This window comes from Sciurus carolinensis, chromosome 1 (assembly GCF_902686445.1).
Source record: "Sciurus carolinensis chromosome 1, mSciCar1.2, whole genome shotgun sequence".
NCBI classification, from domain to species: Eukaryota; Metazoa; Chordata; class Mammalia; order Rodentia; family Sciuridae; genus Sciurus; species Sciurus carolinensis.
This window is the reverse complement of record NC_062213.1, coordinates 94302442-94330217: the sequence shown is the minus strand read 5'-3', so window position 1 is coordinate 94330217 and position 27776 is coordinate 94302442. Positions and strand designations below refer to the sequence as shown.

The 27776-nt window shown below is 38.3% G+C and overlaps 1 protein-coding gene across 10 annotated transcripts in view; it reads right to left on the bottom strand.

The window, feature by feature from the left end:
• Positions 1–27776, bottom strand: part of Gon4l (gon-4 like) — a 94424-nt gene that overhangs the window by 9620 nt on the left and 57028 nt on the right. For all 10 annotated transcript variants that reach the window (XR_007109943.1, XM_047562554.1, XM_047562548.1 and 7 more), the window contains 8 exons: positions 17088–17191; positions 15106–15304; positions 14498–14584; positions 13184–13355; positions 10608–10752; positions 7923–8073; positions 2317–2433; positions 266–1972 (listed from right to left, as the gene is read on the bottom strand). Coding sequence is in view for 9 of the 10 variants with exons in the window: in XM_047562554.1 (XP_047418510.1) it covers positions 266–1972; positions 2317–2433; positions 7923–8073; positions 10608–10752; positions 13184–13355; positions 14498–14584; positions 15106–15304; positions 17088–17191 (2682 nt within the window). In the remaining variant the exon portion in view is untranslated. The remainder of the gene's footprint in view (positions 1–265; positions 1973–2316; positions 2434–7922; positions 8074–10607; positions 10753–13183; positions 13356–14497; positions 14585–15105; positions 15305–17087; positions 17192–27776) is intronic.

The following is a 27776-nucleotide window of genomic DNA, read 5'->3' as shown; positions in this document are numbered from 1 at the left end:
AACTGTGTTCTAAGGCATTTAAAGTGTGCTCAGGTAATTCAATTTAATGTTTTAACAAGTTTACCTCAAATGTAATGAGCAAAATTCTACCCTTTACCTCTCACTTCACCTCAATCCCAAAAGTATATCCTACAACACATTCGAAAACCAAATGCAAACAGGATTTAGAACTATCTATAGTGGAATAAGCAAGCAGGTGGCATGTCAATAAATTAAACATACTGCTGAGTCCCCAAATTACTTGAAACCATTCCCTGGCTCTTACTTGAAGTTCAGGGACAGAAAGCACAGATTCCTCAGAAGCTGATGACATCTCATCTTCCTCATCTTGGGTAAGGTCATCAAAGTCCTCTTCTTCCTCTTCCTCTGGCCCATCCTTCTCTGCCCCAGTTTCTGGCCCAGCTGGGGTCCCCACTGATTGGCCATCAACACTGGATGAGTCTTCGGGCTTCCCTAGGGGACTGCTTAGTACCATGTCAGGGTCCATGGAGGAGAGCACATTCTTTGGAGATCCTTTGTTCATATCTTCCCCAGTGTTTCCCTGGACAGTAGGCTCTTGCCAATTGGTAGGGGGTTTAGCTGGCTGGCTCCTCTCTTCCTCCTGCTGCTGGACTGCCTGTTTCTTCAACTCTCTAGCATCATTCAACTCTTCCCTTAGGGAGCCAGTGTCCAATTCTAAAGACTGTTCTTCTTTGATTTCATTATAAACATCCTGCTCAGTGGACGCAATGGAAATCTCCTCTCCAGGGTCTTCAGGTTCCATCTTGATGATTGTCTTTAAATCCCCACAGGGAGAGTTTAGAGATTCCTGGAAGCCTTGAGGCAGTGGCTCCAGAGCCTGTCTCCCCTCCTCTGTTTTCACAAGAGTCCAGTGATAGGCACTGTTCTCCAAGGGTCCCTCCTGGCTTTCTCCATCTGCCAGCACTGACCCTGGGCTGGGCTCCTCCTTGGGGAAGACAGCAGTGCACAAAGGAGCTAGTTCCTGGGGTTCTAATTTGGGTTCCAGGGTTTGAAAGGCATTTTTCCTTTCAGTCAAAGGACAAGTAATGTCCGCATTCATTTGGGCCTTATCTTCAGAGGTGGACGGTACAGGAAGATTCACAGAATTTCCAGAAACAATTAAGGGTGAGATGGAGGAGGCCACAAGGGGCTGGTTCAATGGACAAGAAAAGGAAGTAGGGTTAACCAGGAGGGTGGTGATAGGAATGGTCTGGGGACTTGGGGCCACAGCTGCATTGACAGGCTGGATTACATTACAGCCACTGCCAAGGCTCACAACCTTCACAGTGGTGGCGGGAACAGTAAAGATAACCGGTGCAGGGTGGATGAGGTGGGCAGTTTTCAGACAGGGAGAGGCCTTGGTTCCCTTTCTTCTTGAGGGTTTTCGTCTCACACATGGCTTTCGAAACTTAGAAGGGGCAAGTGCAGGCAACATTACCTTGGGCACAGGGGCAGAGGAGAGCAGGGTCTGGGGCTCAGACAGAGGGAAGCTGGTCCTAGCTTTAGGGGGAACAGCAGGCAGTGCTACAGGAGACTCAAAATTATCATCCCCACTGACGCCCAGTGCAGGGACACCTGAAACTGGCTGTAAGACAGTGGCTGGCTGGATAAGGTGAGGAATGCGGACCACCATTTTGCTTGGAGGAGCTTCGCATTGAGTTGACCTGGCTGGTGTTTTCCCAGGGTTGAAACTAGGCTGGAGAGAGGGGCTGGGTCGGATCAGGAGGGGCTTCAGGACTGATGACCGCTTCTGTCTCCAAGCCTTCCTGGAGAGACGGTCAGCAACTGGCTTCAGTTTCAGTACTACACCCTTGGGCAACAGCAGTGGGTACCGAGTTTCACTTCCCAACTCCGATCTGGCTTTTTCAAGGCCTTGTTCTGCTTTGATCTCAGTGGTTCCAGTCACATTTCCTACCTCTCTAGAACCATCAGCCATGTGCCGCAGTTCATCCTGGATGGATGGAAGACTGGCCTATTGGGAACAAGAATATTCTGATGTAGCACACGTCAGAATTTGGGGGAAAAATAGGGCTTTCTTGATTTTAGAAACCTTTCAAACAATTTTAAGATAGCTTGAAGAAGAAGGGTTTTTCTGCATATCAAATTTCTATGATGACCTCATTCTAATCATACATTCTACATAACTCTTCTGAGTTTCTTTAGAAAATTTATTTTACCTATTACTTGAAAAAGGCTACACAATCAGCTGGGGGAAGGGAGAAAAGGAAGGAAGGGTGAATGAGGAAGATTTCTTAAGTCCTAGTCTATAACTAAAGCATTAGAAGCTTAAAGTACAGACTGTGAGGAAGACTGTACCTTTAACCAGAATGGGAGCCGGTGTTCCTCCCTCTCTACAGGTGGCTTCCATTGATGTGGCTGGATCTCCTCACAACACTTTACTAGTACTGGCAGCTGTTTGGTCTTCTTATAAAACTGAATATAAAGCAATAAAGCACGAGTTATATTCCTTCTAGAAACATCACCCTCTGTCAGGCTGGGGCATGGGGTAGGTAATGGGTACACACAAACATATACACATCCATAAACACGAACACGTGAGTAGCATATACTGAATGTTTCTGCATTTCAAATTAAACTAACCTCTAATTAATAAAGATTATATAATTATTTGATATCTCCTACCTGACGATCTCCATTCTGGTTACCAGGAACGGGGGAAAAAGTTACAGTCAAAGAGAAAAAAAGGGCTAGGGATGAGCTCAGTGGTAGAGCATTTGCCTCGTGTGTGTGAGGCACTGAGTTTGATCCTCAGTGCCATATAACTATATAAAGATATTATGTCCATCTACAACTAAAATCAAAAACTTAAAAAAAAAGAAAAAAAGGAAAAAAAAAGGGAGAAAAGGAAGCACGTGGTCAGAGTATCTTACATGGAGATTTGCTCCTGCCCAGCAGCTGCAATGACAGTATCTTAGCTCTCATTTGGTTGTATATACAAAAACTTCCTTTTAGGTAAATTATGGTGTGAAGGGCATTAGATGGGAAGGGAAAGAAAAGAGACTGTGGTAGTTCTGTTTCAAGAGTAAATAAAAAGGAGAATTTAATTCAAACCACTGACAATAAGCATCCATTCATTCAACATACAGTCAGTGCCTTCTATGTGCCAAGCCCGGTGCCACAACCTGAGCACATAAATAAGAGAAGCAATTCCTACTCTCAAGGAGCTCACTTTCAGGCTAGTGGAAAGACAGTCAAGTAGACCAACTATAACATGTTATAGGCGGTGGCACAACGCCTGTAATTCCAGCAGCTTGGGCAGCTGAGGCAGGAGAATCATGAGTTCAAAGCCAGCCTCAGCAGCTTAGCGAGGCACTTACAAACTCAGCAAGACCCTGCCTCTAAATAAAATATTTAGAAAGGGCTGGGGATGTGGCTCAGTGGTTAAGTGCCCCTGGGTTCAATCCCAGGTACCCAAAAAAAAAAAAAAAAATCTAAATAATGCATACAAATAGTGCATAAAAAAATGACACAATTCAAACTTGAATGAAAAAGATTTTTCTGGAGCAGGTGTAACTATAAATGAATCTTAATGGAACAGAATTTACTGTATGAAGCATGAGGAAAAAAAAAAAGAGTCTACTAAATGGGCAAAACCATGAATGTGTTTAAAAAAACAAAAGAGATTGGTTTAGATAGAAGTAAAGCAATGTGGGGAGACTTCAGGAGACGAAGTCACAGGGAGGGTGGTAGGACAGTAGGCCTCTGTGCCAGGCCAAGCAGGAAAGTAGATCATTACCCTGAAAGTAGAGGTGGCTATGGCAGCAATATTAAGGGTAGAATCAGTGAGTAAGAATTAGAAACACCAGTAAGAAAACTACTACATTAATCTAGATGTAGCAAAGGCCTAAATGAAGGCAGTGTGCGGAGAGCAGGAAACAGGGAACACTGAGAACTGTGACAGTCAACCTGTGTCAGTGATAAAGCAGAAGGCATCAAGGATAAAGTCCAGGTTTATGGACTGAGAATAGCAAAACAGTAATATCGCACACAAGGACAGAGCTAGGGGAGGGGGATTTGCTATTGGTGGTAGTGTCAGTGGCAACAAATGGAGGAGAGAGAGAGAGATTTAGTTGGAGGAGTGAGGAGGCAACCAAGTTGAGAGTTCCTTTAAATAGCTCATTACACTAAGCTGAAGCTTAAGAGAGAAAATATCAATGTGAGGATTACCAGAAGACAGGTGATGAAAATCAAGACGTGGGTGAAATTGCACACTGTGAATTTACTGTGAAGAGCTGACATTTAAGGGCAGAGCAGAGGAAAAAGTCATGAGGAGCAGCCTGAAGAGTCTGGTATCACAGAAGAAAACGGAGCGTTTGAAGAAGAAAGAACTGGACCACAGCATCAAGTGAAAAGTTAAATAGGGTAAGAAGTATCCATTGGATAGGTCAATTGGGAAATAGTTAGGGATTTCTGTGGTGGTAAGACCCATGCTTTCATGGGTTAAAGGAGATACTCAACATTAAAACAGGCAGCTTATACATATCCATTTGGCTTTGATCTCTCTTAAAACCCCATGGAAACAACAGAAAGAAACTACTTAAAGAAGAGGCCTTAAAAAACAATATTGTTTTTTCTTTCACAAAGAGAGAATGTCAGAAATGAGAGAAAAGACAAAAGCAACAATATTTTGGAAGCTGAAAAGCAGATGTATAAGTGGTAACTGACATAGAAAAATAAAGAAAAGTGAATCTCAAGTGGAGGGAGGTAAGGACCAACTACATTTTTTAGTAAAAACTGGCAAGAGGATTAGATACCAGCTGCCTCTAGAAATGAAAGTAAAGCTGGAATTACAGACAGGTAAAATGAGAACAGACTGAAAAGCTACTGAAGAGGCAGGTAGACCCTCAAAGTCCCTCTACTGCTTGGTGTAGCTAGATGACAGCCACATCGCCTGTCCGGCAGAAGCATAGCTAGAAATGATGATCTGGATGGAGGCTGTCAGGAAAAGTAGAGGGCAGTAGTAGTATTATACTGATGAAAAACTTGAGCTTTCTTTCTCCTCTACTTTCCCACATGTCTTTTGCCATTTGCTATTTAAAAATATTCAGTGAAAAAAATTCAACGATAAAAAAAAGTTGTAGAATATGAAAAATATGATAGAACAAAATAAAGGATTCAACTCAGCAGAAGGGTTAGAAGCAGCAGCTGAAGCAATATCCCAGAGAGTGTAAAGACAAACTAATGGGAAAAAGGAAGACAGTATCAGAAGACTAGTCAAAAGACCTCCATTACCTGACTATGAAGCATTATAGAAGAAAAAAAAAAAAAAGATAAAGAGGAAATCAAGAATACATAAGTCAAGAAAATTTTCCCAAATCTGAAACATATGAATTTCCAAATCTGGAACATACAAATATCCTAAGTGAAAAGGTTTCTAGCACCTAGCACCATGGATGAAACTAGACCCACACTAAGGCACATTATCAAGAATTTTCAGGGACTGGTTATAAACTTCAATGGCAGAATGCCTAGGTTCAATCCCCAGCATGCTCGCTCTCTCTCTCTCTCTCTCTCTCTCTCACACACACACACACACACACACACACACACAAATAAAAAAACAAATAAATATTATTTTAAAACACCAGAGACAAAACAAAAATCCTACATGCTGCCAGAGGAGTAAGCAGACAGCCAAATGCTCGGTATCTGTGGTTGAAGGTTAATAAACAAAGCCTAAATCCAAAGCATCAAAAAGGCAATACCTGCAACTCAGATAGAGCATTAATCTCCAGGATATATAAATAATTCGGGAAAAAAAATTGATAAATTGGCAAAGGAACTGAAAAGACACTTCACAGAAGAAGAAATATGAATGGTCAACAAATACATGGAAAAATGTTCAACAGCACTAGAATTAGAGAAATGCAAATTGAAACTACACTGAAATTTCATCTCACTCCGGTCAGAATGGCAATTATCAAGAATACAAGCAATAATAAGTGTTGGCAAGGATATGGGGAAAAAGGTACACTCATACATTGCTAGTGGAACTGCAAATTGGTGCAACCACTTTGGAAAGCAGTATGGAGATTCCTTAAAAAGTTGGAATGGAACTGCCATTTGACCCAGTTATCACATTCCTTGTCAAATACCCAAAGGATTTAAAATCAGCATACTATGGTGCTGTAGCCACATCAATGTTCATAGAAGCTCAATTCACAATAGCTAAGCTATGGAACCAACCTAGGTACTCCTCAATAGATGAATGGATAAAGAAAATGTGGTACATATATATAATGGAATAGTAGTCATAAAGAAGAATGAAATTCTGGCATTTGCTGGTAAATGGACGGAACTGGAGAATATCATGCTAAGTGAAATAAGCCAATCCCAAAAAACCAAAGGAAGAATATTCTCTTTGATATATGGATGCTGACTCACAATAAGTGGGTGGAGGCAGTGTGTGGAGGTTCACCAGATTGGACAGTGGGGAACTGGGGGAAGGATGGTGGGGAAGGGAATGGGAAAGACAATAGAATGAATTGGACATACCTTTCCTATATTCATATATAAATACATGACCAGTGTAACTATACATCATGTATAACCACAAGAATAGGAAGTTATACTCCATGTATATATAATGTCAAAATACATTCTACTGTCATGTATAAAAAAAAATAAAGTGAAAGAAATCACAGAAATTGAGATAAAATTTTGACTACTATTACATAAATGTCAAGCTGGGTGCAGTGGCAGGAGGACTGCAAGTTCAAAGCCAGCCTCAGCAAAAGGGAGGTGCTAAGCAACTCAGTGAGACCCTGTCTCTATTTTTTTTTTTTTTTTTTTTTTTTGCGGTGCTGGGGATTGAACACAGGGCCTTGTGCTTGCAGAGACCCTGTCTCTAAATAAAATACAAAAGAGGGCAGAGATGTGGCTCAGTGGTAGAGCGTCCTTGAGTTCAATTCCCCAGTACCCACCCCCACCAAAAAAAAATGTCAACTGTCCCAAACACTGTTTATGTATTTGAAGCAATATAATAATACACAGCATAGAGAGAAGAGCTTTTGACCTTCAGAACTATATAACTGTCCCGGATTGGCTTAAAGGAGACTATTTCTCTGATCTGGAAATTTAAATGTAATTTGGTTGGAAATAAAAATGTGTCAGAGAAGAGGGGGAAGGGGACAGGGAGGAGGAGGTAGTAGAATACTTGCCTAGCGCGTGTGAGGCCCTGGGTTTGATCCTTAGCACCACACACAAATAAATAAATAAATAAATAAATAAGGTATTGTGTCCATCTACAACTAAAAAAATTTTTTAAAAAGGGGCAATTACCAGGCTGGGGATATAGCTCAGTTGGTAGAGTGCTTGCCTTGCATGCACAAGGTCCTGGGTTCAATCCCCAGCATCACAAAACGAAACAAAAAGGGGCAATTACAAGCTTGCTACATAGATTGGATGTGGAGATAAGACACCATTCTCCCAAAAAAATATTGGTTAGTAGAAAAAAAAAATTTTTTTTCCCATAAAAAGTCTCATAGAACTGACTCAAACCATTTTAAATATCTGGACTTGGATATACTTACAGAACTTTGATATAAATATCTAAATAAAAATTAAGAGGTAAGGGGAAGGATATACGTAGAATATTGTCTACCTTCACAAGGTTAGAGTAAAAGAAATAGAGACTGGCTAGAAGGAGTCGAGGATTTGTGAAATCTTTTAAGACTTGATTATTTTCATATTTAAGGGAAATATCCACAAGAATATTGAAGATACTCCACAGAAAGATAATGATTCAATGTCCCCAAAAAGGAAAAAAAGGGAATTAATCTAGTGTATATGTGGGAAGAATTAGTCCTACACATAAGAAGTCCCTCTTTTTCACTGATACTAAGAAGAGAAAAAGACAGACACAGGTGACATGGTGGATGGAGCTTTCTGGAAGCACTCACTTTAATGATGTTGTCGGGAGCTTTGTTCAAGTTGAGATTCTTGATTCTCACTGTCAGCTGGTGGGCCGTCTTGCAGGTTATTAGGTACTTGCTGATTAGAGGCTTAGGAGACTCAGTCCCTTCAAAATGCTTCAATCCTAAAGCTAACAAACTGAGAAAGGAACAATGATGCTAAATCACACCTTGTAGTCCTTTCTTCTAAAAACCCTCCCCAGACAATTCCACACTTTTTACACTCCCCCCCCGCCCCCGCCCCAGTACTAGGGATTGAACACAAGTGCACTACAAGTGCCCCACTGAACTATATTCCTAGCCCTTTGTAAATTTTCATTTTGAGACAGCGTCTTGCTAAATTGCTGAGGGTGGCCCTGAACTTGTGATCCTCCTGCTTTAACCTCTCAAGTCACTGGAATTACAGGCATGTGCCATTGTGCCCAATTTACAACCCTCTTCTTCTTTTTTTTTTTTTTTTTTGCGGTACTGGGGATCAAACTCAGGGCCTTGTGCTTGCGAGGCAAGCACTCTACCAGCTGAACTACCTCCTCAGCCCACAATCCTCTTCTTTACATCTAGTTCTTGTACATGTTGGTGAATACTCCATAGAAAAGTACAGCTATTTAGAGAGCTAAGAGCTTACTAAGAGTAAGACACGAATGGTGGCGCACGTTTTTAATCCAAGGAACTCAGGAGGATCACAAATTCAAGGCCAGTGTCAGCAACTTAGTGAGACTCCATCTCAAAATAAAAAATAAAAAGCGCTGGGGAAGTAGCTCAGCAGTAAAGATTCCTTGGTTTCAATCCCTAATATCCCTCCCTACCCTGAAAAAAATTAATAAATAAATAAGAAGAACTAAGAGTAAGACCCAAACAAAAGGGCTGGGGATGAAACTCAATGGTAATGTGTTAGGCGCTGGGTTCAATTTCTAGTACCACTGGGTTCAATTTCTAGTACCACTGGGTTCAATTTCTAGTACTGCAAAAAAAGAGTGGGGATAGGGAGAGTGAGGGAGTGGGAAGGGGTGGAGGGCATCTGCAAAACAATCAAACAGAAGTTTTCACAATTAAGTGTGAACAGAAGAGATAAGGCATAAAGCATTAATAAGCCAGGCACAGAGGTGTGGGTAAGCTACTTAGGAGGTTGAGACAGGAAGATCACTTGAGTCTAGCAGTTTGAGTCCAGCCTGGGCAACATTAAAAAAAAAAAACAAAAAACAGGGGCTGGGGAGATAGCTCAGTTGGTAGAGTGCTTGCCTTGTAAGCACAAGGCCCTGGGTTCAATCCCCAGCACCAAAAAGCAAACAAACAACAAACAAACAAACAAAACCCATTAATAAATATAAGATCATGATGAGTTTTACACTTTTTAAAATAAAATTCAGTGCTAAGACTGAACCCATGGCCTCACACATGCTAGGCAGGCACTCTAACATTGACCTAGATGAGATTTATACTAACCACACAAAGAAAGTTCAAAGGGAATACAAAGGAAAGAGAATTATTCTAAGAAAACAAACAAAAGTGAATAATGGATACCATGTTAGACAATTAAATCAACAACATGATCCCTAACATCATATATGCAATTATGGTTACACATGTACATACTTGGGGTGTTGACAGTTTGGAAATACACATTAAGAGCCACAAAAATATTCATAAACTTTACTAAATATTTCCACTGTTGAAAATTTACCCACAGGGATCAACATAAAATAATTTAAGGCCAGGTATGGTGTCATATGCCTGTAATCCCAGTGACTTGAGAAGGTAAGGCAGCAGGATTCTAAGTCTGTGGTCAGTCTGGGCAACTTGGCAAGACCCTGTCTCAAGTATGAAGCATTGTATAGCTCAGTGTACAGCAACTCTGGGTTCAATCCCCAGCACTACAGGGAAAGAGAAAGAAAAGATTTTTAAAAGTTGTAGGAACAAAGATTCTTGAGTAAGCCTCACATACCAAAAAAAAAAAAAAAAAGAAAGAAAAAAAAAGAAGAAGAAGAAGAAGGGAAAATATGATTAATGAAAAGATTATAATAGAGTCATTAAATATTGCTTTAAAAGAAAATCATACAGGGTTGGAGTTGTAGTTCAGTGATAGAGTGTTTGCCTACCATGGGAGTCACTGAGTTCAATCCTCAGCACCACATATAAATAAATAAATTAAATAAAGGTATTGTGTCCACCTACAACTAAAAAAAATATACATATAAAAACAAAAACCACACATAAAAAAGACAATGCACAGCACATGAAAATAATATCAAGTTATTTTTTTTTTTTAAGGAAAGCACAAAATTACTTAAATGGATAGCAATTGTACAATAAATGCAAAGAGTAAAACCATTTTGGGGGATGGTATGATAATAAAAACATTTTCATTGAAACTTTTTCTTGTATAGTATTTCAAGGATGGTTTTACAGTAAGTAAAAGATAAAACAATGATTTAAAACATTTCAAATCAATAGTATTTGGCACTGCTGGAACAAGTGCATACTATAGAACTCGGTATACTACACTGCTTTTCTTTTTATCTTTGTGTCCCTGTCTTATTATACATGTCTTATTTCTTTTTATCTTTGTGTCTCTATCTTATTATACATGTCTTATTTCCCTTAAGTGCCTGAAGAAGAACTGCCTTCTTCTTGGGGAATAGTCTGCTCTTTTGAAACTCCACAGTAAACACTTACTTGTCCTCAGCCTTAGTGAAGATGATCTTATCCTGAGGATTCTTTGCCTTCAAGGAACATACTGGAAGTAGCTCTGGATACATGAAAACCTTGCTTGTGGCCAGGACCCAGGCCACTTGCTTGGGCAGACATGGCAATTCACAGGCTATAAGAAAAAACATCTGTGGTAAATGGAATTCTAGGACTAAAGAGGACTTCACAAAAGCTTATGAATGTATGTCTGCATTTAAGTAGAGCTACCCTTATTTGATTTGGTCCCCACTTCCACCCTCCTGCCCTCACCAAAAATGTTTCCAGTTTTTCTCAACCTAACATACACCTAAGGGAAGTTTCATTCAAAGTCAATAAAAAGTTGATTCTTTCTTTCCTATGTGGGACACTTAACACACTAAGTTACATAAACACAAAGCACCTAGTAATACCTGGCACATAGTGGATACTCAAAAAAATTTTTACCTCCTTCCCCCTTTAAATCCTTGAAAGATAAGAGACCTTCAACAATGCTTTCTTTCTTCCAGGATAAGATTCCAACTTCTTTAATCTCCCTCAAAAATCTGGTATTCCAAATTTTATTTTTATTTGATTCTTACTTAACTTTCATTAAGTTCTCCCAGATTCCTCCTGAAGTTGGGAACAAAAAAACCATAAAAGGAATGAGACAATTCCGTCTCATTCGTTTCTGTCTTCCTATCTCAGTCTCTCAATTTCAGGTACCTCTGCCTTTCCAGAGACAAGAACTACTATGTTTGCACTGAATAGATAAAACAGACCATAAAACAGGCAGTTAGGGCAATGAGCCCCATAAAGCCTTTCCTAATGTAGAAGCCACTCCATAAAATTAGCCTGTATAAATATTCCAAACATTCTAGCTGAATGCTTTGTTCTGGAGCAGTGGGAAAATTACAACAGGCCAGACCTGAGTGAAGTCTAGACACTCAAGGACTAGGAGGGCACAACTAATCAGGAGGCCACAGGACAAATCAATAGCCTTAACACTCTTCTAATAACTGTTTATCATAGATATAGATCAACACCATTAGTACTTTTCCAATACCAATTTAGCATTATATAGTAATCAATGACTCTACTTGCTAGCTATATTAACCCCAAGACTAGCACACCTGGATGGAAACCTGCTACCAGGCCCCCTCTTGCCTGGCAAGACCTCTGTTTCTTTTCTTCTCACTTGAATAAATCCTACTCTTTCACTCCCATCCTCCACTGTCCATGGGCTTCACTCTTTGAATTCAGGAGACCCAAGAATCTGGAAAGAAGTCACTGGCAGGTGGCTGGGATTTGCTGTGATGCTAGAAAGCTGGAATAGAGGTCCATTGGCCAACACCCAAAAATCTGGTCTTGTTGGCTGAAACCAGTCACTAATGGTGAGGGCACCCCCTGAAGTAAACAGCTACCTCTACCCTAATCTCACTGCCAGCTACAAAAGCAGAGGCTGATTATCCTGTTTCAATACTATTCCTTCCAAAACTGTTACTATTATATGACCAGTAAAAACCCAGAACACTAGGTGTAAATGTTATTACTGTATTTTGATATTGCATCAAGTTTTCATTACCAAATATAACTATCAAAGCAGGTTGGCATCAGCGTCTATGATATCACATATTTAAATTTATCTATATTTAGTAACTATAAAACTCATGGATAAAAAAAGACTCATGGATATATTTTATTTTATTTTATTTTTTTTGAGATGGGGTCTCATTAAAATTGCTGATAATGGCCTTGAAGTTAGAATTCTCCTGCTTTAGCCATCCAAGTCACTGGGATTACAGGTGTGTGATACCATAGCCAGCAAGGCAGGTATTTAAAATCAAATCCATACACAACCCCAAATCCATAACAACACACAAATAATTTGCTAAAGCAGAAACAAATTAAGAAATAAATATTTGGCTTTATGGAACAAAGAAAATATTTTCTTAAAAAATATTAAACAGGGGCTGGGGAGATAGCTCAGTTGGTAGAGTGCTTGCCTTGTAAGCACAAGGCCCTGGGTTCAATCCCCAGCTCCGCAAAAAAAAAAAAAAAAAAAAATTAAACAAATGCAAGATATAAACTAAACCTGCAAATTTCTTTAAAACACTGAACATGGCAAACGTACAACATCTCTAACTTAGGTTCTAACTGCTCAATCGCCATTTCATTCAAAATTGGGATATGACTTTCTGTGTAATCATTATGTGAAGTGAAATGACACAGTCTTATGAAGAAGAGAATACCAATCTTAACATGGACAAACTTCACATCCTGACATCTTTACCAGACCCCAGTTTTCTAGACCGGATAACTAACTCCTACATATGGTTCAAGTGCAAATATTAGCAAAGAGTACCACATCTCTACTCCTATTCTGTCCTCTGACTCTATGCCTTATCAAAGCACAAATATTACATAACTCTATAATATATAGATACAGTACAAAGAAAGGATAAAAGAGAAAAGAAAGTATAAGTATTTTGTGTCCTCCCTCCTAGGAAATTATCCCTAGGAAATTATTTAAGACTCCTATCTCTTGTTGCAAATAAAAACTTGAACTTGACATATTTGTCCCCTACCAGTCTTCTTGACAGTTTTACGAGGGCTCCAGTCAATGCTGACGTGTGTATTGAAGTCTTCAATGAGCTGCATAGCTCCCATCAAGTTACAGGGTTGAAACAAGGTCTGAAACTTGGGGTTGAACTGATGGTGAAGGGCAATGGAGCTTTGAGCAAAGGTTCCCAGTTCTTTCTGGGAAAACAGAACATAAAGAAGATCTAAGAAATTCCTGACAATTAATACCAGCAGCCCTTGGACTCTGAATAAACTGTCCCTCCTACTTCAGAATAAAAACAGGTAGAAATTATAAACTCTTTCACAATTAATATTATTCCATGGAGACCTCTCTTTCTCACTCTTTTTTTTTTCCCCCCTTTTGGTACCTGGGATTGAAACCAAGGGCACTTAACCACTAAGTCACATCCCCAACCCCACTTCTTTTAAATTTAGAGACAGGGTATGACTAAATTGCTTAGGGCCTTGCTAAATTGCTGATACTGGCTTTGAACTCAGAATCCTCCAGCCTCAGCCTCCCAAGTCGCTGGGATTATAGGCATGTACCATGGTGCCTGACAAGACTTCTCTTTTGCTGAGTTCTCAGATACTAAGGGATTGTGTAATACATTAATTTGTTCTTGTTTTATTCTCAGATTAGATGTTCAGCAGACTTGTCAATTTATGGGCTAGTTACCAAGGAAGAATTAAGGTTCTTAAGATTGAAGATCATTATTTTTTTTTTTTATCTTTTGGTTTCTGAGTATCACCTAAAAAAAAAAAAAAAAATTCTCCTCATGATCCTCTGAACACAGAGTTGAATATACCCTGCTGGACCACCAAGGGGCCTGGGAGCATTAGCAAACATACTACTCAAATCCCAAAGAGGTTTATCCAAGGAATACAGAGTACCTTGTTATCCATCCAAAATTTCAGAAAATTTCTCCAAAATACCTCAAAATGTCACAAGCAAAATTAATTCTATATATAAAGCACTAATATTGAGTCTAACAAATGGACAAATGACTTCCACATCTATAAAAATATCAGTACCTAAATAAGTAAGAAGTCAGAATGGATCCAAAGATAAGGAAGACCCAATCAAAATGTCACAAGGATAGTATTAAGAAAATTGAATACATGTCTTATCATTTCCTGGGATTCAATGGCTTATGTTCTGTAAGCAAACAGGAAGCTGCAAGACATAGTAGGCATAGCAACCCATGACATGCAGAAAAGAAGAACAAATGTAGATTATAATCAGTGAATAACATGAGAAATGACTTGCCAAGCGAATTTTACACTCAAGTCTTTAGAGTTAGAAATATCTGGAACCTTACAAGAAATATCCTGGTGGTACTGGCCTCCAAACTGAGGTTGGGATTGGAGATAGCGAGAAGGTGGATTTGGGTCAAAAGCTGAACATGCTGGGGAGGGAAAGAAAATAAAACATTGACATGTTATGATGTTACCATTTCAGGAACACAGGGACACCTTACCAAGATGTTGCAAATTTATCATATATATTTTGCTTTCTGGAGAGAATATGAAGAACAATGCAGGATCTTGGCATCAATTTCTCAGACATATTCCCTTGAGTAAAATGACAGAACCAGAGAAAGTTTAACCTCAAACCAGAGGGACTGAGATTAGAAAGAAGAAGAAAAAACAACGTCTAGTATTGAAAGCTATTAAATTTCAGAATGGGTTAAATAAAGATTCTTTGTAATCTCCGATTCTGAATACTATTAGGATCCTTATGTTCATTCTTGCCTAAGCCATAAGGGCATGAACATGATATCTCTCCAGTGTCCTAAGTGATGTGAAGATGAGATGCTCCACAGTTTCAAAGGGAAGTAAGAGCTCTGACTTTGTAAGTTGCTCATTTTGGGCTTCAGTGTCAGATCATGAAATAATTTAATAATCACATTATCACGAAGAGTGTTACCTGCTGCATCTGCTGTTGGAGTCTCTTCCTCTGTACTGAGTCCAGAACCAGAGTCTGATGAACTTTCTCACTCTGAGGCTTAAGCCTCTCCACCTCCTGTTGCTGTTTGGCTGACGATTTCTTCATCTTCAGTTGTTCAAGTAGCTCCTTCACTGTCCGATGTTGTTCATTTAACAAGTTGGCCAGTGGTTCCTCAAAACTATCCCCAACAGGGAGATAATTAAATTGAAACATTTCCGTAGGTCATCAACACATTCAATTCCTCCTAATGGTATGCTAAAAGAACCTGAAAAATGTCTACTTACTGCTAATCCCCAAATCCCATTTTAGACATCAAACTCCCAAAACTGTTATACAGATTCAAATAAGATGATTCTGGGGCTGGGAATGTAGCTTGGTGAGAGAGAGCTTGCCCATCATGGTTGAAGCTCTGGGTTTGATCCCCAAAACCACATATATAAAACTTTCTAAACAAATCAAATGATTATAAATTGTGCCCCATCATATTCTTCTATAATTACTCCTCTAAGTAGTATACAAATGGAGAGGAAATTAAACAAGCAAGGAATAACAAAACAGCAATGAGGCTAGTGGTAACTAGTTATTATTGCATCTTACAGACACATCCATAATACTCTGTGACTTGTCCTAACAGTGAAACAGAATCTTCGAATTTTCAGCATTTGTTCACTAATTTACCTAGTATTCCCATCTTAGGTCTAACTTTTCCCATGTATCCATTAGGTTTCCCTGCCTTCCCTTCTTAAAAAGTCAAAGTCCTTCTAGAATAAAATAGGAAAAATACTGTTAAAGCACAGGATTCTTACATACTGATTCCTATATCTTATCTCCTCCACTAAATTGAATGGTTTATGAAGGTGTAGCTTTCAGAGGATTCCCAGGATCTCTGCTAATACTGGTAAGTTAAAACACAGGACAAATGAGAGGTTGTGGGTCTATTAGCTTTTTCTGTGTACTCTCCATGATACACACTATCTGGCCTCTAGCTGTCCACCTAATAATTGTATGCTGCTACTCACAAAGGATAACAATAGATTAAAGTACAGATCCAAATCTACTACAAAATTAAGTCCTCTATTTTCTGGGTTTAAGAAATGCCAACTTCACTGGGTACAACAGCACATGCCTATAATCCCAGAGACTCAGGAGGATGAGGGAGGAGGACTGTCAAGTGCAAGGCCAGCCTCAGCAACTTAGCAAGACCCTCAAGCAACTTAATGAGACCCCGCTTCAAAGTTAAAAAAAAAAAAAAAAAAAAAAAAGAAATGGGGATATACCTCGGTGGTAAAGTACCTCTGAGTACAATCCCCAGTACCAAAAAGAAAAAAGAAATGCCAACTTCATGTGAAAAGGTCAGTACATGTGTTTTAGGCCCCTAGGACATTATTGCAGGTGTTTCATGGTTTGCTCAATTAATGCCTAGGTGACTAATAATTCTTAGTAACATCTACCAGATATTAGTAGCAAATAAAGAGATCAAAAGGGACATACTGTATATTACAATTTAGGATAGTTTCTGTGGCTGGCCACATAGAGTCCTATACACCTCTCCAGTACCACTCACCCGGAAAGGTTACTCTGAATGCCAGCTACTGTTTTTTCTCCCTTCCCAAACAGATACAGCTTGTACTGTGGCTGTACTGCCCCATAACAAGGAGACTTTTTACTTGACACCTAATTGTCCACAGGGCTCTGCATGCTTAAAAGTAACATATGGGGAGCTGGGGCTGTAGCTTAGAGGCAGAGCACTTGCTTAGCATGTGTGAGGCACTGGGTTCCTTAGTAACATATAAAAGAAACAAATAAAATAAAGGCATTTTGTCCATCTGCAACAACAAAAACAACAACAACAAAAAAAAACAGTAAGAAGATGGGAAACTATTAACTATAATTTCCTAAAAATCTTTTCAGAAATACACTTTTCCTCCACTCTTAAACTTCAAAGTCTTTGGCCAGCCTACCGTAGGGCTTGAGGGGTATTGAAGTTAGGACGAGACTCAGCCACTCGTTCTTCCTCCTCTGGGCCATCATCTTCCATGTTGGAGAATCCCATCTCATCTTGAAACTGTGGGGAAAAAAAAGGAAAGTTTTCCTGCAGGATAGGCCTATTTAAGTCACTCCATCAGTAAGTCAAAAATGATAGTAGGACAGACAGGGATAAGAAGGACCAAAGGTGGGGGAGAAGATATTGGGATACAGTCACAGAGGGGGATAAAATCAGCTTTCTCAAGAACATAGATGTGCTGTCAGCTGCCTCAAGAGAATAGGATGTCTCAACCCTAATCACAGGGGTCCTATAAACATCAAGGGTAGAAGACTAGCCGCCCCCCTCACCAGCAAAACAGGCCTTAAAATATAAACCAATCAGCAAATACCCCCATCAAATAGAGCATTAAAGGTGGTATCAACATACCACCATGGGTGTTCTCAAATAGGTTTGCAGGCCTGACAAAACCAGAAACTAAAGGGATATATAGACAGGACCCTTGGGGAACACAAGGGCCATCCTCACTCTGGAGACAGACTATCCCAGGTCTATGCTGAATGTAGTTTTGTTTTCAGTAAACGTTTGATATGTGTAGCCGCTTGCGTGTGCCTACAATAATCTGGCTTGATTGGGACAGAAGAACCAACAGACCATCTTCCTCCTGTGACATTCTCATGACAAAAACTACTGATTAAAGGACAATAATCAGACTGGTACTGAAAAGAGCTCACATCTGACCATTCTTATTAAGACTCCCACAACTCTATAATTCTGAAGCACATTATTCCAAGAAAAGTCCTTCAACCAGTCAACTTTAACGATAAGGACAGAGGATACGCAACTCAGAAAGATCAACCTTTTACACAGAAATATCGTTTGTGAGACAAATTTATGAAAAGGGTATGTATTTGTGCTTGAGTATTTAAACTACAATCTTTAAGGGGGCATCAAACGATAATTGAGGAGGGCATCAGAAATTTGTAAGGAAAATCTCACTAGGAATAAACACCACATGGAAAATCAAGAATTTACTAGTTAGTAATATGTTCTTGACACAGTATTCTTTTCTGGATGGATTAACAGAAGAATGACTCAGGCAGACCACCCTTCAGGAAAAAGGATCTCATAGAATAAAGGTCAAAGCTTGCTAAAGAATCTACTTTCCTTTCTTTTTATTTTTCTCCCCATTATAATAATTTTTCAATTTATTTGAAGAATTCAGTTTCAAAGACTTTAAATTATAGCAGTCACAGAAAAAAACAGGGCATAGTCAGCCAGTAAAAGAATGATCAGGAACACTGCTTTTTTGTTTTTAACAGTCATGGCTTTATTCAAAAACACAGTTGCACAAAAGTATTAACTTCAAAGTTTTAAAAGGGAGATTCTTGAGGAAGTTAACACACCATACACATACTGCAATATGAAGAGCATTAAAATAGGACCTAAAATTTCTACAAAATATAAAACCCACCCTTAGTTATTTGCATGAAATTACCAACCACAGTAAGAAAATGGATAAGTGCTGGAGAGTGATACTTGTCAAATTCTACTGTCATACTGTGCACATGTGCACATACATAATGACAAATCCCATCATTATGTATAACTACAATGCACTAGTAAAAAACGTGGAAGAAAACACCACCCCCAAATATAAATAGGCACTATATGTGGAGGATCTAAGTTTGGTTTTCAAACCAAAAAAACTGTAATTTTGATTGCACAATAGGAAGTTTGTTAAAAGTTATTATATAGATTTCATTTTAAAAATAAGTATTTTAGGGCTGGGGTTGCAGCTCAGTGGTAGAGCACTTCCCTAGCAAGTGAGGCACTGGGTTCAATCCTCAGCACCACATATAAATAAGTAAAATAAAGGTCCACTGACAACTAAAAAAATACTTTTTTAAAAAAGTACTTTATAATCTGGTACAGCACCTAACAAGAATACTTTGAGACTAAAACAGGATAGTTCAATTAGGAGAAAAATGTTAGCTTTTTATAATTTCCAATCCTGCCACAAAATATATCCCAAATGTCTTCTTTCAGTCAATTGTGGAACTGTTGGTTTCTCCACAAATAATATAAGAATTTTTACTCAAAAACACCAAGTCCTATGTTTTAAACTAAACAACAAGCAGTAGTACTACTATACTCAGTATTTTAAATGTTTTCCAGTAGAGAAGTATAACTTCAATTAATTTGCAGATACTTTATTTTTTTTTGTACTGGGTATTGAACTCAAGGATGCTTTGCCTCTGAACTACACACCCACAGTTTTTTGTTGTTGTTGTTTTTTAAAACAGGGTCTCACTAAGTTGCTCAGGTCCTCACTAAGTTGCTGAGGCTGGCCTCAAACTTGCTATCTTCCTGTCTTCTGAGCTGCTGGAACTGCAGGTTTGCACCACTATGCCTGCCACTGACACTAACTTTTAAAAAACTCACAGATACTCAAAACAAAGAGAAACTTTAAATAGCCAAGATAAAGCAACTGTCTTGAACATGGAGATGGTATGACAAAAAGGGAAATGTCCTTGCCTACTCATTACACTGTATTTAGGAGCCATGTAAAGTAGTACATACAATTATGCCAAATATTTTTTTCTATTTTTCATGGACATTCACTTAAAAATAAATCTGAATTTTAATATTTAGCCCCAAATATTTTTTCCAACTACCATTATACTCCAATTAAATGGTATATCTGGGCTAGGGATATAGCTCAGCTGGTAGAATACTTGCCTCACATGCACATGACTGTGGGATCAACCCCCAGCACCAAAAAAAAAAAAAAAAAAAAAAAAGACTACATCTGGTAGTGCTTCAAAACAATAGGAATAATAACTAAAGGTTCTACTTGGAAATTATAAATATTGCACAGAGTTAGTATCCACATCATTGGTGAATTCAACTTAAAAACATGACTTGAGGGGCTGTGATTGTGGCTCAGTGGTAGAGCATTTGCCTAGTGAGGCACTGGATTTGATCCTGAGCACCACATAAAAATAAAGGGATTGTGTCCATCTAGAACTAAAAAATATATATATATATATGGCATTTTCTTTATCCATTCATCTACTGATGGACACCTAAGCTGTTTCCATAGTTTGGCCACTGTTAAATTTCTTTGCTATGAACATGGGTATGCACCTATTGCTATGGTATGCGAACTTTAATTCTTTAGGATAAATATCAAGGAGTGGTTGAATTGGGTTACATACTGGTTCCATGCCTAGCCTATTTAGGAAACTCCATACTGATTTCCATAGTGGTTGTATTAATTTACAGTCCCAATAACAATGTAAAAGTATTTCTTTTTCTCCACACCCTCTCCAGCATTTTTGTTTGTATTCTTGATGACTGCCACTCCAACTGGTGTGAGATAAAAATCCCAGTACAGTTTTGATTCATATTTCCCTGTTAGTGACACTGAACATTTTTGCATATATTTGTTGGTCATTTGTGGTTCTTCTTTTGAAAAGTGTCTATTTAGTACATTTGCCCATTTATTAAATTGGTTATTTGTTCTTTTGGTGTTGAGTATTTTTAGTTCTTTATATATTCTAGATATTAATCCTCTGTCAGAAGAGCACCTAGCAAAGATTTTCTCCCATTCCTAATTGTTTCCTTTGCTATATGGAAGATTTTTAATTTGATGCCATCCCATTGATTAACCTTTGGCATTATTTAGGGATCCTACTTAAAAAGTTGTTACCTGTTACTATATGCTAGAGCATTAACCCTAAATTTTCTTCTAGGAATTGCACAGTTTCTGATCTAATTCCTAGGTCTTTGAATCATTTTGATGTGGGCGGAGAGATAATGGTTGAGTTTCATTTTCTACATACGGATAACCAGTTTTCCCAGCATAATTTGTTTAAAAAGCTGTCTTTAATGTATGTTTTTGGTACCTTTGACAAGGATGACTGCAGATGTGTGGGTTTGGCTGTGTCCTCTATTCTGTACCATTGGTCTATGTGTCTGTTTTTATGCCAGTAGCACACAGTTTTTGTTACTATACCTCTGTAGTACAATTTAAAGTTAGGTATTGTGATGCCTCCAGCATTGCTTCTTTGGTTTAGAGTTGCTTTGGTTATTCTGGGTCTTTTATTTTTCCAAATGGATTTTAGCACCACTTTTCCTCGTTCTGTATAGAATGTCATGGGTATTTTGATGGGAATTGGCACTGAAAATGTATATTGCTTTTGATAGTAGGATCATTTTAACAATTAATTTTGCTTATCCATGAACATGGGAGGGCTTTCCATTTTCTGAGGTCTTCTTCCTTTCTTCAATGGTTAATAGTTTTCATTTTAGAGAACTTTCACTGCCTTGGTTAAACTTATGAGAAATTTTTTGTTGTTGTTTCGGTTTTGAGGCTACTATGAATGGAATTTCTTTCTCAGCAGATTCATTGTAATATATAAGAAAGTTAATGATTTTTTATGTTGATTTTGTAACCGGCTACAATTCAGAATTTATTAGTTCTAGTAATTTTCTAGTGTTTTTTGGATCTTCTAAATACAGTATCATATCATGTGCAAACACTGATATTTGACTTCTTTCTTTACTATTTTTGTCCCTTTTATTTCCTTCTCTTGCTTAATTGCTGTGGCTAGAATTCCAAGCACTATACTAAATAGGAGTGGTAAGAGTAGAAATCCTTGTGGGTTTTTTTTTGTTTTGTTTTTAATTTTTTTATATTGTAAACAAATGGGATACATGTTTCTGTTTGTACATGAAGTAACAGCATACCATTTGCGTAATCATACATTTACATAGGGTAATGATGTTTGATTCATTCTGTTATTTTTTCCTTCCCCCCACCTCTCCCAGCCCTCTTTTCCCTCTATACATTCCTCCTTCCTCCATTCTTGCCCCCCTCCCAACCCCCATTATGTGTCATCATCCGCTTATCAGTGAGATCATTTGCCTTTTGGATTTTTGGGATTGGCTTATCTCACTTAGCATGATATTCTCCAATTTCATCCATTTGCCTGCAAATGCCATAATTTTATTATTCTTTATGGCTGAGTAATATTCCATTGTATATATATACCACAGTTTCTTTATCCATTCATCAATTGAAGGACATCTAGGTTGGTTCCACAGTCTGGCTATTGTGAATTGAGCAGCTATGAACATTGATGTGGATGTATCTCTGCAGTCTGCTGATTTTAAGTCCTTTGGTTATAGGCCGAGGAGTGGGATAGCTGGGTCAAATGGTGGGTCCATTCCAAGTTTTCTAAGGAATCTCCACACTGCTTTCCAGAGTGGCTGCACTAATTTGCGGCCCCACCAGCAATGTATGAGTGTACCTTTTTCCCCACATCCTCTCCAACACCTATTGTTGCTTGTATTCTTGATAATCACCATTCTAATTGGGGTGAGATGGAATCTTAGTATAGTTTTGAGTTGCATTTCTCTTATTACAAAAGATGGTGAACATTTTTTCATATGTTTGTTGATTGCTTGTAGATCTTCTGTGAAGCATCTGTTCATATCCTTAGCCCATTTGTTGATTGGGTTATTTGTATTCTTCATGTAGTTTTTTGAGTTCTTTATATATTCTGGAAATTAGTGCTCTATCTGAAGTATGAGTGGCAAAGATATTCTCCCACTCTGTAGGCTCTCTCTTCGCATTGCTGATAGTTTCCTTTGCTGAGAGAAAGCTATTTAGTTTGAATCTATTCCAGTTATTGATTCTTGCTTTTATTTCTTGTGCTATGGGAGTCCTGTTAAGGAAGTCTGATCCTAAGCCAACAAGGTGAAGATTTGGACCTACTTTCTCTTCTATAAGATGTAGGGTCTCTGGTCTGATTTCAAGGTCCTTAATCAATTGTGAGTTGAATTTCGTGCAGGGTGAGAGACAGGGGTTTAGTTTCATTCTGTTGCATATGGATTTCCAGTTTCCCAAGCACCATTTGTTGAAGAGGCTATCTTTTCTCCACTGCATATTTTTGGCACCTTTGTCTAGTAGGAGAAAATTGTATTTATTTGGGTTTGTGTCTGTGTCCTCTATTCTGTACCATTTATCTACCTGTCTATTTTGGTGCCAATACCATGCCGTTTTTGTTACTATTGCTTTGTAGTAGAGTTGAAGTTCTGGTATTGCGATACCTCCTGTTTCATTCTTCCTGCTAAGGATTGCTTTAGCTATTCTGGGTTTCTTATGCTTCCAGATGAATTTCACGATTGCTTGCTCTATTTCTGTAAGGTACGTCACTGGGATTTTAATTGGAATTGCATTGAATCTGTATAGCACTTCTACTAGTATGGCCATTTTGACAATATTAATTCTGCCTATCCAAGAACATGGGAGATCTTTCCATCTTCTAAGGTCTTCCTCAATTTCTTTCTTCAATGTTTTGTAGTTTTCATTGTAGAGCTCTTTTACCTCTTTGGTTAGATTGATTCCCAAGTATTTTATTTTTTGGGGGGCTATTGCAAATGGAGTTGTTTTCCTCATTTCCCTTTCAGCTGTTTCGTCGCTTGCGTATAAAAATGCTTTAGATTTATGCGTGTTGATTTTATAGCCTGCTATTTTGCTGAATTCATTGATGAGGTCTAGAAGTTTTCTGGAGGAGTTTTTTGGATCCTCTAAATATAGAATCATGTCATCAGCAAATAGTGACGGCTTAAGTTCCTCTTTTCCTATTCGTATCCCTTTAATTTCTTTCGTCTGCCTAATTGCTCTGGCTAGAGTTTCAAGGACAATGTTGAATAGAAGTGGTGAAAGAGGACATCCCTGTCTTGTTCCCATTTTTAAAGGGAATGGTTTCAGTTTTTCTCCATTAAGAATGATGTTGGCCATGAGCTTAGCATAAACAGCCTTTACAATGTTGAGGTATATTCCTACTATCCCTATTTTTTCTAGTGTTTTGAGCATGAAGGGATGTTGTATTTTGTCGAACACTTTTTCTGTGTCAACTGAAATAATGATATTATTCTTATCCTTAAGTCTATTGACATGATGGATTATGTTTATTGATTTACAGATGTTAAACCATCCTTGCATTCCAGGGATGAACCCCACTTGATAGTGGTGCACGATTTTCTTAATATGTTTTTGGATTTGGTTTGCCAATATTTTGTTAAGGATCTTTGCATCTATATTCATCAAGAACATTGGTCTAAAATTTTCTTTCCTTGATGCATCTTTGCCTGGTTTGGGTATGAGGGTGATATTAGCTTCATAGAATGAGTTTGGTAGGGTACCCTCCTTTTCTATTTCCTGGAATACTTGGAGAAGTATTGGAATGAGTTCTTCTTTGAAGGTCTTGTAGAACTCGGCTGAGAATCCGTCTGGTCCTGGGCTTTTCTTGGATGGTAGGTTTTTAATGGCTTCTTCTATTTCATTGCTTGATATGGATCTGTTTAAATTGTGTATGTCCTCCTGGTTCAGTTTGGGAGGAGCATATGTCTCTAGAAATTTGTCAATGTCTTCGGTAGTTTCTATTTTGTTGGAATACAGATTTTCAAAGTAGCTTCTCATTATGTTCTGTATCTCAGTGGTGTCTGTCGTGATATTTCCTTTTTCATCACAAATTTTAGTAATTTGAGTTTTCTCTCTCCTTCTCTTTGTTAGTGTGGCGAAGGGTTTGTCTATTTTGTTTACTTTCTCAAAGAAACAACTTTTTGTTTTGTCAATTTTTTGAATTGTTTCTTTTGTTTCAATTTCATTGATTTCAGTTCTGATTTTAATGATTTCCTATCTTCTACTACTTTTGCTGTTATTATGTTCTTCTTTTTCTAGGGTTTGAGCTGTAATGTTAGGTCATTTAGTTGTTGACTTTTCATTCTTTTCTGGAATGCACTCCATGCAATGAATTTTCCTCTTAGTACCGCTTTCATAGTGTCCCAGAGATTTTGATATGTTGTATCTTGTTCTCATTGACCTCTAAGAATTTTTTTATCTCCTCCCTGATGTTTTTTGTTATCCATGTTTCATTCAATAGCATATTATTTAGTCTCCAGGTGTTGGAGTAATTTCTGTTTTTTATTTTGCAATGATTTCTAATCTCAGTCCATTATGATCTGATAGAACACAAGGCAGTATTCTCAATTCTTTTACATTTCCTAAGGGCTGCTTTCTGGCATAACATATGGTCTATTTTCGAGAAGGTTCCATGTGCTGCTGAGAAGAAAGTGAATCCGCTCGTTGATGGATGGAATATTCTATATATGTCTATTAAGTCTAGGTTATTGAGTTCTATGGTTTCTTTGTTCGGTTTTAGTTTGGAAGATCTATCTAGTGGTGACAGCGGTGCATTAAAGTCACCCAGAATTACTGTGTTGTGGTCTATGTGATTCCTGAAATTGAGAAGGATTTGTTTGATGTACAGGGATGCACCACTGTTTGGGGCATAAATATTTACTATCATGATGTCTTCCTGATTTATGGTTCCCTTAAGCTGTATGAAATGTCCTTCTTTATCCCTTCTGACTAACTTTGGCTTGAAGTCCACTTTATCTGATGGAAATCCCCGATTTTTTACTGAGTCCATGTGCATGGTATGTTTTTCCCATCCTTTCACCTTTAGTCTGTGGATGTGTTTTTCTATGAGATGAGTCTCTTGCAGGAAGCATATTGTTGGGTCTTTCTTTTTAATCCATTCTGCTGTCTGTGTCTTTTGATTGATGAGTTTAGGCCATTAACGTTCAGGGTTATTATTGAGATATGATTTGTATTCCCAGTCATTTGGCTTATTTTTGGTTTTGAAGTTGGCTTGGTTTCTCCTTTGAGTGGTTTTTCTCTAAGGTAGTTCCTCCCTTTGCTGACCTCCATTGTTATTTTTCATTTCCTCCTCATGGAATATTTTGTTGAGAACGTTCTGTAGTGCAGGCTTTCTATTTGTAAATTCTTTTAACTTTTGTTTATCATGGAAGGATTTTATTTCATCTTCAAATCTGAAGGTTAGTTTTGCTAGGTATAGGTTTCTTAGTTGGCAACCATGTTCTTTCAGAGCTTGAAATACGTTGTTCCAGGTCCTTCTAGCTTTTAGAGTCTGGGTTGAGAAGTTGGCTGCTATCCGTATGGGTCTCCCCCTATATGTAATCTGATGCTTTTCTCTCGCGGCCTTCAAAATCCTATCTTTATTTTGAATGTTAGGCATTTTCATTATAATGTGCCTTGGTGTGGATCTGTTGTGATTTTGTGCATTTGGTGTTCTGTAAGCCTCTTGTATTGGATTTTCCATTTCATTCTTCAGGTTTGGGAAATTTTCTGATATTATTTCATTGAATAGGTTGTTCATTCCTTGGTTTGTATCTCTGTGCCTTCCTCAATCCCATAATTCTTAAATTTGGTCTTTTCATGATGTCCCATAGTTCTTGGAGATTCTGTTCATGATTTCTTACCATCTTCTCTGTTTGGGCAACTTTATTTTCAAGATTAAATATTTTGTCTTCATTGTCTGAGATTCTGTCTTCCAAGTGGTTTAGTCTTTTGGTGATGCTTTCCACTGAGTTTTTTCTTTGGTTTATTGTTTCCCTCATTTCAAGGATTTCCATTTGGTTTTTTTTGAGAATCTTTATCTCTTTGTTGAAATGATCTTTTGCTTCCTGCAGTTGCTCTTACAACTGCTTATTGGTATTATCATTCATTGCCTGCATTTGCTCTCTTATCTCATCCTTTGCTTCGCAAATCATCTTAATCATGTATAATCTGAATTCCTTTTCTGACATTTCTTCTACCATACTGTCATTGGATTCTATTAATATAGAATCTAGATTTGTTTGGATCATTTTCTTCCCTTGTTTTTTCATGTTGTTCATGTATCTTCCCCTCTAGCAATGCAGATCTGGGGTATTGCAGATTTCCCCCTATAGGCTTATAATGACCCTATAGGTTTCCAAAACCCTTTCTTTATGGGGAGATCAATATTAGCAGTGCCCAATTCAGACACTATGCAATCCTAGACCAAATAGCCCCTATGAGGACAATAACAAAATTGTCATAATAAACAGAATGAGTTCAAATATTATCTTCAGTAAAACAAACAGATTTGCAATAAGGTCTGCAGTTTCAAGTGGAGGACAAAGAGGATGTAGAGGGATGTAGAATGTGGCTGTTAATGGGATAAGAAAAGAATATACAGGGGCTGGGGAGATAGCTCAGTTGGTAGACTGCTTGCCTTGTAAGCACAAGGCCCTGGGTTCAATCCCCAGCACCCCCCCCCCCAAAAAAAAAAGAAAGAAAAGAATATACAGAAGTTCTAGATAATAGAAAGGGTGAGAGTGTAATCAAAAGAAATTGGATGTTAGCATGCAAAAAAGGGAGAAAGAGACTCTAAGGGAATAGGTAAACAAAAGGAAAAGAGAGCAGGAAAAGTAAAGAAATAAAAACTTAAAATTTTTCAATAAGGAGAAAAAAGAAAATCTACAGTATAACAGTCATATAGTAATGAAACCTCCCAGAGTTCAGTAGCCTGATGCATGAGAGGTACCTGACAATGAGCTTCAAGCCTCTAGCTTGAAACCATCTCAGGATGGGTTTTGCCTCACCTAAATATCGGAGCTAGGACTTCCAGGATTATCCAAGATGGCTGCTCTGGCTTCGAAATGTGTTGGCAAATGGGGAGCTGCAGCTCAGGGTGTGGCCATGGTCAGCAGGAGGTCCTTGAGGTGGGATGCAGTTGGTCAGGCAGGGGTCCTGGAGGTCCAG